General features: G+C 36.7%; 1 protein-coding gene across 2 annotated transcripts in view; it reads left to right on the forward strand.

Annotated features, from left to right (window-relative positions):
• LOC122789276 overlaps positions 1–14,928 on the forward strand; it is a 389,942-nt gene that overhangs the window by 359,390 nt on the left and 15,624 nt on the right. For both annotated transcript variants that reach the window (XM_044056578.1, XM_044056579.1), the window contains one exon: positions 14,131–14,157. In XM_044056578.1, the coding sequence (XP_043912513.1) occupies positions 14,131–14,157 (27 nt within the window). The remainder of the gene's footprint in view (positions 1–14,130; positions 14,158–14,928) is intronic.

Raw genomic sequence — 14,928 nt, forward strand, 5'->3', positions numbered from 1 at the left:
AATTGCTTCTTCTTTTTACAGATTGATGATGTTTATGAATCAACAGAGGTAAGTCACGAAGAGAATAAAATGCATTTCTGTTCTTCTCATATTGCTGTTGATGCTGAAAAGATTTAAAATAAGATATTAACTGTTACTGATGTAACAATGGAGAATGCAGCCAACTGATAATTTAGATATTCAACAAATGAGCCCAAATACAACTATAAATTGATACAATGAGGAAAGTGGGCCAGAAAATAAATGAATTGTCAGCCAGTATCACTTTACGGCATCCCTTTTTAACATACGTGTCTGCATGAGTAATGTGCCATCCTGGAAGCTGCTAAGTAAATAAATTCTGATCAGTCCACCAAAAGGACTGAGGAAGAAGGTTTAATCTCTCCAGTTCTTTGCAAAAGTTCTTAACTGCATATTTTTTACCTTTCATAGTTTAGCAGTAATCTGCAAGAAATCTGCAAGAAAAAAAACTGTTAGCCAGTTCCTAGTATCAGTTGTGTTACTGAAAACATAACTGTGCTGCTGTATCTTTGAACCACCTTCCTTATTTACTGGTACAGATGCCAGAATTATAGAATGTGCCAGCATATGTAAAATGTAGAAGAGATAATGTGATATTTTTGTTACCAAAACACACTATTTACAATTGAAACATTCAGGAAATGTGCATCAACTGATGGCAGATAAGCTGACAGAAGTTTATTGTAATTTATTTTGTAAGGCTTATAGCTGCACTTTGCCAAATATCTGGAATTTCATTACAGACATCAATTATAATTACCAAAATGTTGCTTATATATTGTATGAAAACTGTGGAATGTCATGCTGAGAATGCATAATACGAGGATTATAAATCTTTTGAGTGAAAAACGTCACATGCAAACTACTTCTGTAAAAATTATGCATTTGCAAGAGATATACATCCTTTCCAAGAAATCATTTGAACCAGACTTTGAAGTGACTTGAAAACTGAAACAATTTTAGAATGTATGTTTATTTTATTTATGTGTTAACCAGGTAGGTCCATTGGACACAAGTGTCTCTTTTCAGGGCCACCTAGGAACACTCTCTGGTTAAATGAAGCTGACAGAATCAAACTATAGATTATAGAAGCAAGTGTTTAAAAGATTTAACACTCTGTATTACCTACAAAGTTGTTATTCTGCACTATACAAACAATTTAGGGCCTGAAATGAATGTGTCTTGACATGATTTACTACTGCACTGTGGCATGTGGTGAGTTAAATGTCATTGTCATTGACATGGATTTTGTAAAAGTGTGTTCTTATTTAATTGAACTGTGTTTAGTAATAAATGCATTCTCAGTATGAAATTCCATTTTATTAAAACCATGGCCCAAACAAATTTTATGTTCTCATGACATTGTATAAGTTGGCAGTTCATAGACTTTAATGGACGCCTCTCTGTACATGGGCAAATTGTGCCCGTTAAAGTCTGTGGACACCTCCCACAGCTTCCCCTCAGTTGATGTCACTGAGGTTAAACATCATAATTAAACTTCGCTGTCATCGGCATGTGGAAAAGAAATGTGGGTGCTTTTTTCTTTTTAACATGAAACCATTTGACATTATAACAAAGATGCAGACCAGCACTTTGTACCCCACATTTGATGGTGTAACAGGCTAGTCATAAAACCATGACAAAACACTTTAAGCATCCAAAATATGTCATACCACCACACACACACACACACACACACACACACACACACACACACACACACATGCATGCATAGGAAGGCCATCCATTTCAAAGGATTTTTTCCTCAAACCCCCCCCCCCCCAGCTCCAGTAAGCCCTCTAGCTGTGCTTCTGGTTGCCATGCTTGCACAATACCCCAACATAACATATCCCTGACATAACCCTAGAGCCAAGTGGGTTCCCAGTTTCTTGTTAATTCAATTTTTCAATGCAGATTAGTAACACCTAGTGTGCAAGGAATCACATCAAAAGCTGCAGGATATGCCATCATGTCCACAACATTTGTCAGAAAGCTGTAGTCCTCCCACATTGCTGATATCAGTTGTTCAATTGGGTGGGCAATGAGGCCCTTAGAGCAACCCACCTCCTAGATCTCCTAAAATAAGAGGCTGGACCTCTGGTATCTGTCAGAGCTCATTGAGATCCGCATCCTACATACTTCCTCATGCCCAGAGTAGGCATGCTTGTTCTTCCTGTCTGTACTGTCAAGCACCCAAAACACTAATCGACCTCAAGCTATACCTTAGTCAGGACTTTATCCATCTACACCACCAGCGTGTGTGTGTGTGTGTGTGTGTGTGTGTGTGTGTGTGTGTGTGTGTGTGTGTGTGTGTGTGTGTGTGTGTGTGTGTGTGTGTGTGTGTGTGTGTGTGTGTGTGTGTGTGTGTGTGTGTGTGTGTGTGTGTGTGTGTGTGTGTGTGTGTGTGTGTATGCATAAATATATACACACACACACACACACACACACACACACACACACAACGTACATATGGCTAAAGCTATAAAAAGCATTGGATTGAGTATATGTGGAAGTTCGTGTTTGCTTAGAGAGTGTAAAAGAAGCTGAGAGATGGTGAATGGCACCATGAAGTTGGTATTGTTTTCAACCAAAGATAACCCATGAAGACATGGGGTGAATAGGAAAAGCCAACACAGACAATGACCAGACATCAGCACTGGGTCATTTTTCCCAGTGTCCCCCTCTATAGAGTAATACAAATCAATCCCTGTATATCTGATGGGGCTTCATTTTTGCCCAAATTAGTTTTCATTCCTAAATTACTATTATAACATGATCTATATAGAAGGCAATTGAGTCCCCTTCCTCTACTGCCAGATTTTTATTTTATTCAAGATATTCTTGCTCTCTGAAGCCATGAATCTTCCTTTATTAGTATTACTAACCCCAAAACATTACGTTTAACTAGGAAATACTTCAAGCATTATTCTGGTGATAATTTCCTTCCCAAATACCACTGCCACTGCTAGACTACTATACATTTACTATAATTCCTAACAATTTAGCTGTATCAAATTTTCTGTCCCCCCACATGTAGCATGATTACTTTGATATTTTACTGGATGCTTTGTCAATGGCAGATACAGTTCTACACTTCAAAGAACTGCTGAATTTAGCTACTAACAGTTTTTGTGAGAGTCCTAATTGTGCACAAATGCTGTACAAGTTTCTAAGACTTTAAATAAAAATTCTGTGGAGTGTTTGCTGCGAGTATCCAGTCATACAGAAATGTGCAAAAACTATCCGTTTTATCCCACCTCACTTCAGTGTACCCCTCACATTATAAAACAAATAATGACAATGTTGTCAAGTGAGAAAATATTATTAAACTATATAAGCTTTCCTGAACCTAGCCCTACATCAGGAACATAAAAAACATATGTCCATAACTGCCAAGCAATACATACGTATAGCTAGACAGATAATTAACCATCCAGATTCCGCAACAACATTGCATATGATTATGTCACAATATTGAATGGTCAACATGTAACTCAAGTAGACTTACTCCTAGTAAGATACATTGAGGTAGCATCATAGATTGCAAGCAGTGGTTAGAAAAGGCTGTTAGGTCAACAGAGACTAGGCTGAAAAGCTGCCAGTTGACTGGAGTAAAACCACAAGTGTCTAAGGAAATGCAGAGTTCTAGCATCTCAGGAAGAAGAGGAACTAGGTGGAACTGAAGAACAATAGCAGTGTCTCACCACAGCATGTATGAGGACTAGAGAACATATATACGGCCAAGTCAGGTATAGAAATAAGGTGGATAAGGAAAGCTAGCAGCAGAATGCAGGTTTCCAGAAAGTTGTCAAAAGAAAGACGGAGTGCAGGTAAAAGTAAAAGAGCGAAAACTGGTCTAGGCTAAGAAGGAATACTGGTTAGCTAACAAAAAGGCTAATAGAGCAGAAGTAACTGCAAAGAACAAAGCTTTGGAGGCACTCTACCAGCTTATGGATGGTGACTCAGCAGATAGCACAAAGAAATTATATCAGGTCACAAGGCAAGTAGAGAAATATAAAGAAAATAATCATCAGATATATCCATTAGAGGTGGTCAGCACCAATCTCATTACCAGTCTACAGGGTATCAAATGCAAATGGACAGAATACTGCCAGCAACTTCTAAATAAAACAAACCTCACAGAATCTGTACTGCCCAGACACAGCCTATGATGACTGATGGGGAAGAATCCAGCCTTCAAGAAGTAAGGACAAGACTGAGAAAAATGAAGTCAGGGAAAGCAGACTCAGAGGAAGTTAGTGTGGATAGTTTCAAGATGGCGGGTACGTAAGGTGAGAGATGGCTCCAAAGGGTAGAAATAGCAGTAGGGAGAGAAAAGTGTATGCAAGAAGACTGAAGAATAATTATTATAATGCCAATGTACAAGGAAAAAGGGGCATTCACAACTGTAGGCAGTACAGAGGTATGAGACTCTTGTCACACTGCATGAAAGTACTTGAGAGGATAATTGACAAACAAATACAGAGAGCTGTAAAAAGTGTGATGGGAGATGAGCAGTTCAAAATCTAATCAGGATGGAACATAACTGACCTGATGTTTGCAGTGAGACAGACAGTGGCAAAGAAGTTTTTGATGAGAAAAGTTTCCATCTTGGGCATTTCTGGACTCTGAGAACTTATATAACAAGGTCCTAAGAAAACTAATTTATGTACTCCTGTGATGGTTTGAATCCCAAGAAAAATTGGCAGAATAAGTTCAGGTTAAGTACAATAACTCAAAAACACAAGTGTTGACAGTGTTCAGAGACAGTCATAAAGGGGTTCTCAGTTGGAATGGATGGGCATCAGGGTTCAGCTCTGAGCCTACTGCTGACTACATTACAAACAAGTCAGAGTGGACAAATTAACAAAGCTGCTGCAAGAAGACAATGCAACATTACAAGCTGACCCTGAACAAGGACTTCAGCAAATGTTAGGGAAATGGGATGTGAAACTAAAGGCAAATGGAATGAAACTGAGTACAGACAAGATGGTTGTCATGGCAAATAAAAGCAATCAGGAGATGAAATATGAGATAGAAGGGAAAGTAGTTCATCATGTTAGCAGCTTCAAGTATCTGGGAGGGATGATTAAACAGAAAGGAAGGTCAAAGCAAGAATCAAATGTACTGGAACCAACTGTCCCAAAATGTCAGTGGTAGTGTGTAACAGAAAAATGCCAAAGAAGCTGAAAAGTAAAGTAAAATAAAGTGTACAAAACAATTGTGCAACCAATCTTTTTCTATGGCACAGAAACCTAGATATTGAAGGAAGAGCACATATGCACAGTACAGATGATGAAGATGAAGGTGTCTGAGGTGGGTGGTAGCTGAATGTTGCAGGACAGATGAATAAATGATTACATCAGAGCAAGAAGCCAAAGTAGCTCCAGTTGCAGAGAACGGAAAGAGAACAAATTACATGAGTTAGGGCACATGTGCAAAAAGTCAGAACACAATTTGGTGAAGATGATTTGAGAGAGGTAGGAAGATGGTTAGAGGAAACAAGGATGCCCAGCCAAGAGATGATGGATTATGTGAGAGAAAAGAAGATCTGTGACATTCAAGCTGACTGTCAAAGAAGGTAGGAGAGTAACACTGAACTGTGATAAGTGGAGACAGTTGGCACAACACCCCAATCCCATGGAGAAGAAATGGTGAAAAGGATGCTGGTTGTGATGATGAGGATGTTGACGATGACTGATTTTTAAATAAGTTTGTAAATATTTCTCATACCCAAACTAGACAATAGAGAACTTCTTAGACCTTTGACTTTATAAGCAACATGTTTGCACTATCACACAGCCTTTAAATGCAGCAATCAGTCTGTAGCATTACCTCCAAAAATGACCTGTTTAATAATTCCAAAACTGTAAATTCAAACTACATAAGCATGTTGAGATTTAGTATTAAGCTTGCTGAGATGACCATTATATTTTTGTTATTAATGGCCTAGGGATAAGTGGGATAAGATGATCTTAGTTTCTGTTAAAGGCTGCACAGTTAAGGAAATTGTATATGTGTGTGTGTGTGTGTGTGTGTGTGTGTGTGTGTGTGTGTGTGTGTGTGTGTGTGTGTGCGCACATACATATATGTATATTATGTATATACATTGCTAAAAGTAGTTACAACAAGGAACAACCCTGTCTGATTCCTCTCTCTATTTTAATTTCAGGTGAGTTTCCCTATAACTTTTATTTCTGCTGTTGTATGTGTATATATATATATATATATATATATATATATATATATATATATATATATATGTATATATATATATATATATATATATATATATATATATATATATATATATATATATATATTCTCCTCATTGTCTCCCATAACCAGTCCCAGTACACTCTGTCAAACACCTTTTCAGCATCCAGTGCCATCAGTGCTAAGAGGCTTTTTCTCCTTCTCCTTGTTTATGTACCATAGAGACCCTTAAATGTTATCAGATGTTGACTTGCCTCTGATAAAGTTGCATTGATCCGATTGTGCGTCATTCACTGTTGATAATATCCTTGCTAGTGTCACTGCTAGTATGGCCACAAACACTTTGTAATGATGATTTAAGACCACTTTCAGTCTGTAAGAACTAGGGCAAGTTGGGTCTTTTCCTCTTTTTTTTTTTTTGGTATCTCCATGAGTCAGGAATCTAATCCTGTATTAACAATTTTTAAATATTTTTTCCCACTATACTGTCACTTTGTTTTGCTTCCTTCCTTTCTTTGAGTATCCCATCTATACCTAAAGATGTACCTTGAACCCCACCCCACCCCAAGTTAATTTTAGTAGCTGTCACTCATCCAAGAATATCTGTATATTTCTTTGCCAATCTCTGTCAGTTGTCTGCTTATGTATTGTGCGTCATAGTAATCTGTGAATAGTTTTTTTTTATTTCACCTAGATTTTTTTGTTTGTCATCTTGGCCTGGGGTCTCTCACCTTTATTATTATTCCCTCTACTCTCTGTTGCCTTAGGTTTTCCACCCAGATTTTTTTGCTTTCATTGAATTCTCAAAATATGTTAGCCTCAACACCATCCTTTTTCTTTCAATAATTAGACACAAATACTTTTTCCATTCATCCTTTAACCTGTGTTTCTCCCTTTTTTCCTCTGCCCTAATATTCTTATCCCTCTTTTGTAAATCCATAGGCATCTCAGTTTAGTCCTTGTAAAGTTATTATTTTCATTCCCTATTTCCTTTCTATTGATTGCCTTTCTTGTCTAAGTTCCTTCTTAATATTATCCCATGCATCAGTACAGTTTAGACCCCTTTCCATCACCTTCTTAATCTTAACTGCCAATCTTATCTTTACCTCTTCTTTTTACTCATTACCTTTCAGGTGACCCATTCTGTGCCTCCAGTGTTGTCTGTCTAACCTTATCAATTGTTCTTTACGTTATTACCGTTATGGAGGCATGATCTGATAGAAGCCTTGGTTATGTCTCCCTCTCTTTCACCAAATATTTGTGTTCTTTTGCTAGATATACTCTATCTAGCCTTGAACACGAATCATATTTCCCCTGAGTAAAATACATATCTTTTCTGGTGCTGTTTTTATGATAATGCATCAAATAGACCATATACTTTTAGTATTTTTTTCCTAACAGGCTCCCTTCCCTTCCATTCTTAACCTAAGTACCTTGGGTCTTGTCCAAACAAACTTAGTAGCAATGATTAAATTCCAGTCACCTTAAATTCCACTCACCTGCAAATGGTAAAATTCACTGATGATATTCTGTTATTTTAGATATAAGATGTTTTGACTCTCTTCTCCCTGCTCTTGGTAGTATATATGCATTTCCTAAGGTGATGTGTTCTCCTTTCCAGTTACCTGTCATTACTACATGTTTACCTTCTGCATCTTTTTTCTGCTCTTTTTATATATGCGTGTATGTGTGTGTGTGTGTGTGTGTGTGTGTGTGTATGTATAAATGGTAATCCTTTCCTTATCCATGTGAAAATTCTTCTTCAGCTTCTACATGGTATCCCTCCTAAATTCCCTTTCAGTACATTCTTCATGTTATGCTTCTTTAAGATATGTTTCCTGCAGCAATGTCACTGTTTGTCTGACACTCCCCAGCACTCTGTTTTATCTTTATCTGTAAGGCCATTTACGTCCTATGTCAATAATTCTGTTATCATTGTAATATTTGTTTATTATCTCCTTTCTTTGATATGTGGACTCTGTAAGTTTCTACCTGCCACTCGGTTTCATCTTTCAACCTCATGTTTTGCCTGCACCAATTTTCTTTTTTCCTTTCATTACTTGAAGAATATTGACATTATATAATGCTAACCATAGACTACTGACTAACCTTATAACTATGCAGATGTATCCCCCTTCTAAACCCCATTATCTTCCCTTAAGCTTTGCTTTATTACTCAAGATGTGGTTCTCCGAGCCTTTTATCCTGTGTTTGTATAAGCTATTTGTGTGCCCCATTCATATTTTACTTTTTCCTATCCTTTACTTACGTTTCCTTTTTCTAGTTATGCTCATTTTACTTTTCCCCAGAATTCATCTTTTTCACTTGGTTTTAACAGTTCTAGTATCCATTCCCCACTCCCACCCCCTTGCTTTCTGTTCTCTCTCATGCTTCACAGCATTATCTCTCGCGTTTCTTGCCGCTTGATGCATTATTTCTTTCAGCATCTTATAAGGCTCTGCCCCTTTCTTTATATTAACAGAACCTCTCAGAAAATCAGCAGGTCCGATTCCTCCATTTTGCTGTTTTGTCCCTTCTTCTCTTTCTTCCCCTATATCTAACCAATATGGTTGTCTTTAGTCAGTGTTTATCAGTCTACCACCCTTCCTTTATGACATTCCAATCCCTCCTTGTATATATGGAATTTTATGTTTGTACTTTCATTGTTTTTGTTAAAGAATATATCATTCATTCAACTTTTTACCACTCACTACTTTTCATGGAAGTAAGCCATTCCATTTGTGCCTGTTAACTGCATGAAATATCTGTGTTCTATGTCCATTTTCCCTGGATGTTATGAATATTTTACCCCATATTATGGCTGAAGAAACAAAACTGAATACTTCTACATAACAAATAAAGCAATAGTCACTGAATCCGTCTCTTCATGAAAAGATTTTCTTCATTTAGACAAAAACAGCCATAGTTTGGTAAGTCTGCCATCAACAAAAGTTCTTTCAAAATATTGCTGCATAAGCTTACATGTATACAGGGTGTTGTTAATCATAAAACTTTTGTCTAGAAAGAAAAAAGTCTTACTTTTGCCTCCGAAATAAATTGAGGGTGTAGTCTGTTCATTTTGAATTAGCCAGTTTTGCTTTAAATTCCAAAAAGAACATAGTAGAGGGCCAATAAATGTCTACTATGTCAGCACAGAGGATTAACGCTATTAAGGCTCCATTTGCTTACTCTATGACTGAGCAATTCATTTAACCAGCCAGTGCTCTGGGGCAATTCGGGAATTTGGCTAGAGTCCTTAGTGGTGTTTTGGACTGCATGCCTAAGAACTACATATAAACCCCATACCTCTCAACTGTACAGATTTTCGTCGAATATTCAGATTTTTGCCTCATATTTTTGTCTGTTTTTCATAAACTTGTGGTTTTCTGGCAAATTAGTGGCAAATCATTAAAGATTGAAGTTAGAAAATAATGACAGACATTTGAGTTTCAGACTTCATACCCTTCAGAAAATTCATACTAATGCAAAACCTGTTATTCTATCAACTTTCTAAGTTTGCAATATTTAAAAATTGTCGCTACCTTTGGGCCTTTGTCTCACTTTTATTTATGGCTTTGCCAGATTTCTTGCTCTAAGAGGTTGAGAAGTATAATGAATCCAATAGCTAAAGTAGCAGAATATAAAAAACAAAACAGGTTAGACTGTTCTTCCTCCAGAGATTAAACAGAAATGTGAAAGTTTATTTTGTTGTTTGTAGTTGAATAATCATTGTCTGCATCAACACTGCTGTATTTAAAGTGTGCTTCTTAACAAGAGCTTGCATTTTAATATGATCTTCATACAATGAGTTATAAGCCTGATAAGAAAAGCCATTCGCTGAGAATTATTTGCAGCAATGAGATTCAACACTGTAAGACGGTATTCCAAATATTATGCCATCACTCATCCTTTTCCTCAAGGTGTTCTAGAACTGTAAATTCAAAGTGCAGCTGGAGTTCCCAAAAATAAAATGTTTTCACCTGCCTGTATTTTAAGCAAGTAATAATGTCCAACAGGATGTGTATTATTGTGGAAAAAGCACCCACTCCTGAGTGTTCTGAGGGCCGACGCCACAGACGTCCATAGTAACACACACCCTGGAGAACATTATTGCGCTTAGAGAATGGGCTGTCCGTAAAATTGTTGTGTTTTACTTTTTTTTGATTACTATATTTTTTTATATATTTTTGATGTAAAATAGTTCCTTCACATAATGTTTCAAAGTTGCTGTAGTATATATAAATGGTGTTGGAGGAAGAATTTTACATCCAAAATATATCATTTTTTCTAAATATCTAGATATTTACTTTATTTTTTGGTGCCTTACTCTGAAATGTGTGGTTGGTTGCCAATGATTGGGGACTGAATTCACTAAATAATGATATACATTTGACTTTTAGACTTTATTTCCTTCAGAAAATTCATGATAACACAAATCCTGTTATTCAGACTACTTTGTAATTTTATAAGAACAGCATTTAAAATCTGTTCCTATTTTTGAGCCTTTGCTTCCCCCTTTATTTCAGACTTTATCCAGATTTCTTGAGCTAAAAGGTTGAGAGGTATGCAAACCTGTTTACTGCTGCTGCCACTGGCCATCAATCTCACTCTATCTCTTACACACACAAACACACACTTGCATTTCAGAAAATGCATGCTAACACACCTATTATTCAAGCAACTTTTTGATTAAGTATTTACAATACATTCCTCTTTTGAGAGTTTGTTCCCCCTTTATTTTAGGCTTTATCCAGATATTTGAACTAAAAGATCAAGAGGTATGCAAACCGCTTTACTGCTACCAGTGCTGGATCGCTTCCACTCTTCACTCTATCTCGTACTCATACACACCTTGCTGTCATGCAGGCATATGCTCACATATAGACAGAAACATAAACACATATACACAGACACACACACACACACACACACACACACACACACACACACACACACACACACACACACACACACACACACACACACACACACACAATCAGCACACTTTTCTGTTTTATTAAGTTTTTACACTTGCTAAACAGCAAAAGCATGGCTTAGCAAGTGTAAAATAATAGCTCAGATGCTCCCACTTTCACTGACATGCACTCATACACTTACACACACAGACATAAACACACACACACTTTCTGTAATTTTGCTGCATAGTGAGCGTAAAATAATTGTGGCCATTAGATTATTTTCAGTCAGAACTCCACAGCAGCTTGATATTCTGCCATGAAGAGATCGACTCGTTTTTCAGTGGGCATTACCTATAGATTAACACCCTGCTGGAGATCATTTATTCTCCATTCAGGGTGTGATCTACAGTTCGCCCATTCTCTAAAACTGTGTAACATGCATTTCGTTACAGTAAGTTGCTCAGATATTCTTAATGATACAATATTGTCCTCAATATATACATTCTGTAAAGTAATGAAAGGAACAGATTGTTTAGAAAAACATTCATCCAAAGCTTTCTCTTTGCATCTGACTAATTTCTAGAAGTCCCTACTAGACTATGCAACTGTTTTGCTAAAGCTTTTGAAAAGTAACCCAAACAGCATTTGGAAATTAACTTAGGAATACAGAGAACATTAAAAGAAGGACTGGAAATCCACCATTTGTATGGTACAATTTTTCTAGGGAGTACATGCATAACAATAAAAGTGATGTTACACATGTGGACTTGACTTTAAACACAGGTAAGTGAGCTTGGATGGAGGCTACAGACTCATTACGTAGTACAACTATACAATTTTCTATACACAGGCACCGTATAGCAACCATTAAGTATGCTTGTTATATGAAACAGAAATAAAAAGAACTTCATAAGAATGTGGCAAAAGTATATTAACTTAATCAGGGAGAAGTAATGTAACTATCCACATTTTACATAATTTTTAATTTACCCATTTTATAAGTTGGTAAGTGAAACTGGCCCACAGACCCTTTTCAGACATGACCAAGGCCACAATGGCAAAGGTAAATATAAAAATATGAACACTTTAGAGTAGTTAATCAACCAATATGTTTTTGGAAGGGTGGAGGCAACTGAAGTACCCAGTGAAAACCTTTGTAGGCACAAGTAGAGTATGCAAACTTCACACAGGCAGCGGCTGGCAGTTAGTATTTAACCTCAGATCCTCTTGCATGAAATAAGCTCTGCATCAGCTTACAGAACCCAATCTGACTACATTTAGAAAAAAGGAAAACAAATCTCAAATAAGGAAGTCAGAAAATGCAAATTGTTACAATCCTGAGTATACTATTTGTCAGTCATGAAGCACACATTCATAACTTCACAACAGCAGAACTTAAAGCAAGAAACATATTGTGTGCCAGTTTTGCAGGGGGGGTAACCCCCTTCTGCATTCCTACACTACCATTACTTATAAATTCTAAATCAATGATCACACAATCTTGAAGGAAGTATAAAGTTTAATTTATATGCAAACACAAATATTGCAGTCAGAGTGAATATATAACAGTGAAGGTGTGGAAGGCATAACCCCTGTACATTGGGGCATGTGGGGTGTACAGAGAGGAAGTCCTTACTATAATTTAATTTATCCAAGATTGACTAGCAGCTTGGACATTTGATGTCAGAGACATCCAGGAGGAAGAGAGGGACAATGGTTCCCACCCAGCTCATGCTACCATTGTAACAACAGGGCATTGGGTGGGTAGCAGACACTCCCCAGGATGTTGGACACTGGTGCCAGGAAGACACAGGTATGACCTCGCAAGCTTGGTATGGTTGTCCGTGTTCGAGTATATGGGAGAATGCATGCACATGCATGTACAAAAAGGGTATAAGTGACTATTGCAGTGATGCAAGTGCTCATACCACTATCACAAATGAGATTATGCCATAAAATGAAAAATGCTTTTGTTGCTGGGATGTCACCAAGAACACAAAGTATATTCATGGCTGCCTGGATGTTAACCTCAAGACAGTGTATTGTTTAATCAAGGAAAGGTTTAATGGTCTGATTGCACAGTGGCAGAAATCATACAAAAACTGCATATTCAGCTTCACATTTAATATCAGTAGGCTTGTTTTAATTTTACTACTTTCATAATGTATTCTCATTCTGTTACCTTTCATTTGTGAAGGAATAGCTGTAGAGTCAGTGTCTGATACCTTTAATTGACATATGGCATTTATATTGTAGTAAGATTCCTGTGCTAAATGTCAGCTTTTCTGAGTACATAGTTTGTCAGTCAAACTATGAAAACAGTACACTACTGTTTGGATGATAACTGTTTAGGAACACTGCACAGATCAGGAATTCTTTATCAAGTAGCTGTTATGAATAATAGTGCATTGAGCACATTTGGGGATTATGGGCTTTGAGATTGATGGCCTTCTGGATTCTAATACTGTTATTTTGTTTTCACCATTTCACCATTATTATATTCAGTCAGTGTAGGAGATTTTTTTGTTATCTAATACTTTGTTAAATTCAAACAGAGAAAGAATGTATTTCGGACTCCCTGTGGACTGGGAAGTTCAATAAAAATGAAAGAAATAGTTGTTGCGCTTAACTTGACACAGAGAACCAGGAAGCAGATAAAATTATATGACACAGAACCGTGATCAATATTCTACAGCTGCTATATTAAAAGACTAAGTTCAATGGACTATTGAGCAAAAATTCACAGGTAGATGTGCTGGAGAAACATGTCATGCAAAACATAACACTATTGCAAACGTTATGAGTGCATATAATCTGTGGATTTTATATCTGTTTGTCTATCTGTCTAGCTATCCATTAGCCAGCTAGCATCATTCTTGCTTATTTGTTCATTCATTCATTGGTTTTATTTATTTATTTGTATTGCTGCAGAGTGGTCTCCGCTGATTATCTAAAACATTTTCTTCTGTTGTAGATCGATCATGCTAATGAATCAACACAGGTAAGGTCACATTAGAACAGAAATGTACACTTTTGCTTTTGTCTTTCTTTTATAAGTGAAGAAACTTCAGTTTCCATCACTAACATATATAGAATTTTATTCACTTTAACATGAAAACCATTGTAAAGTGCAACTTATTGCTTTTACATCCGTGACACTTCTCTAAAAGTCAGACTAATAGAATCTATAATCACGTTATGGTCATGTGTACTGTATTATGGGCAATATTTACATAAGTATAATTTAGAAACAGATTATGCAAAGGAAAGCATGCATGTCTGCATCTATTGTTATAATTGTATATGTACTCACTGGGAAACTCCAAAATCTGTCATCCCTGCAAAGAAAAATACATTTTAATTACATGTACTTTTGCATTACTTTTAGATGATCAGTAAAGCAATAAATAGTATTACTATTCTGTAGCAAGAGAGGAACAAATTCAGCTATTTAAGCAAAAGATCTATTTGCAGCTCTCTGAGACCTTCTGATCATAAAGGTAGGATTTTCAGGTAATCTTTTGTTGGCAAAAAGTTGATGTCACAGTCTCAAGAGCAGAGCAACTGTTGTTCTCACTATCACCAATGTCACTCTAAGGCTTCACAAAAGAAAAATACTTAATGTTACTGTGAACTCCATTTGCCACAGCACTTATACAATACGGCTATGACCTGAAGAGTCACAATAGTGTTTTTTTTTTCTCACTTCCTGCCAACACAATTTGTCTTCTGTAAGAAGGGGGTCTTGCGACTCTTCTTCCTGCACTAACAT

Source organism: Protopterus annectens, chromosome 14.part0 (assembly GCF_019279795.1).
Source record: "Protopterus annectens isolate FY-2018-M chromosome 14.part0, PAN1.0, whole genome shotgun sequence".
NCBI lineage: Eukaryota > Metazoa > Chordata > Ceratodontiformes > Protopteridae > Protopterus > Protopterus annectens.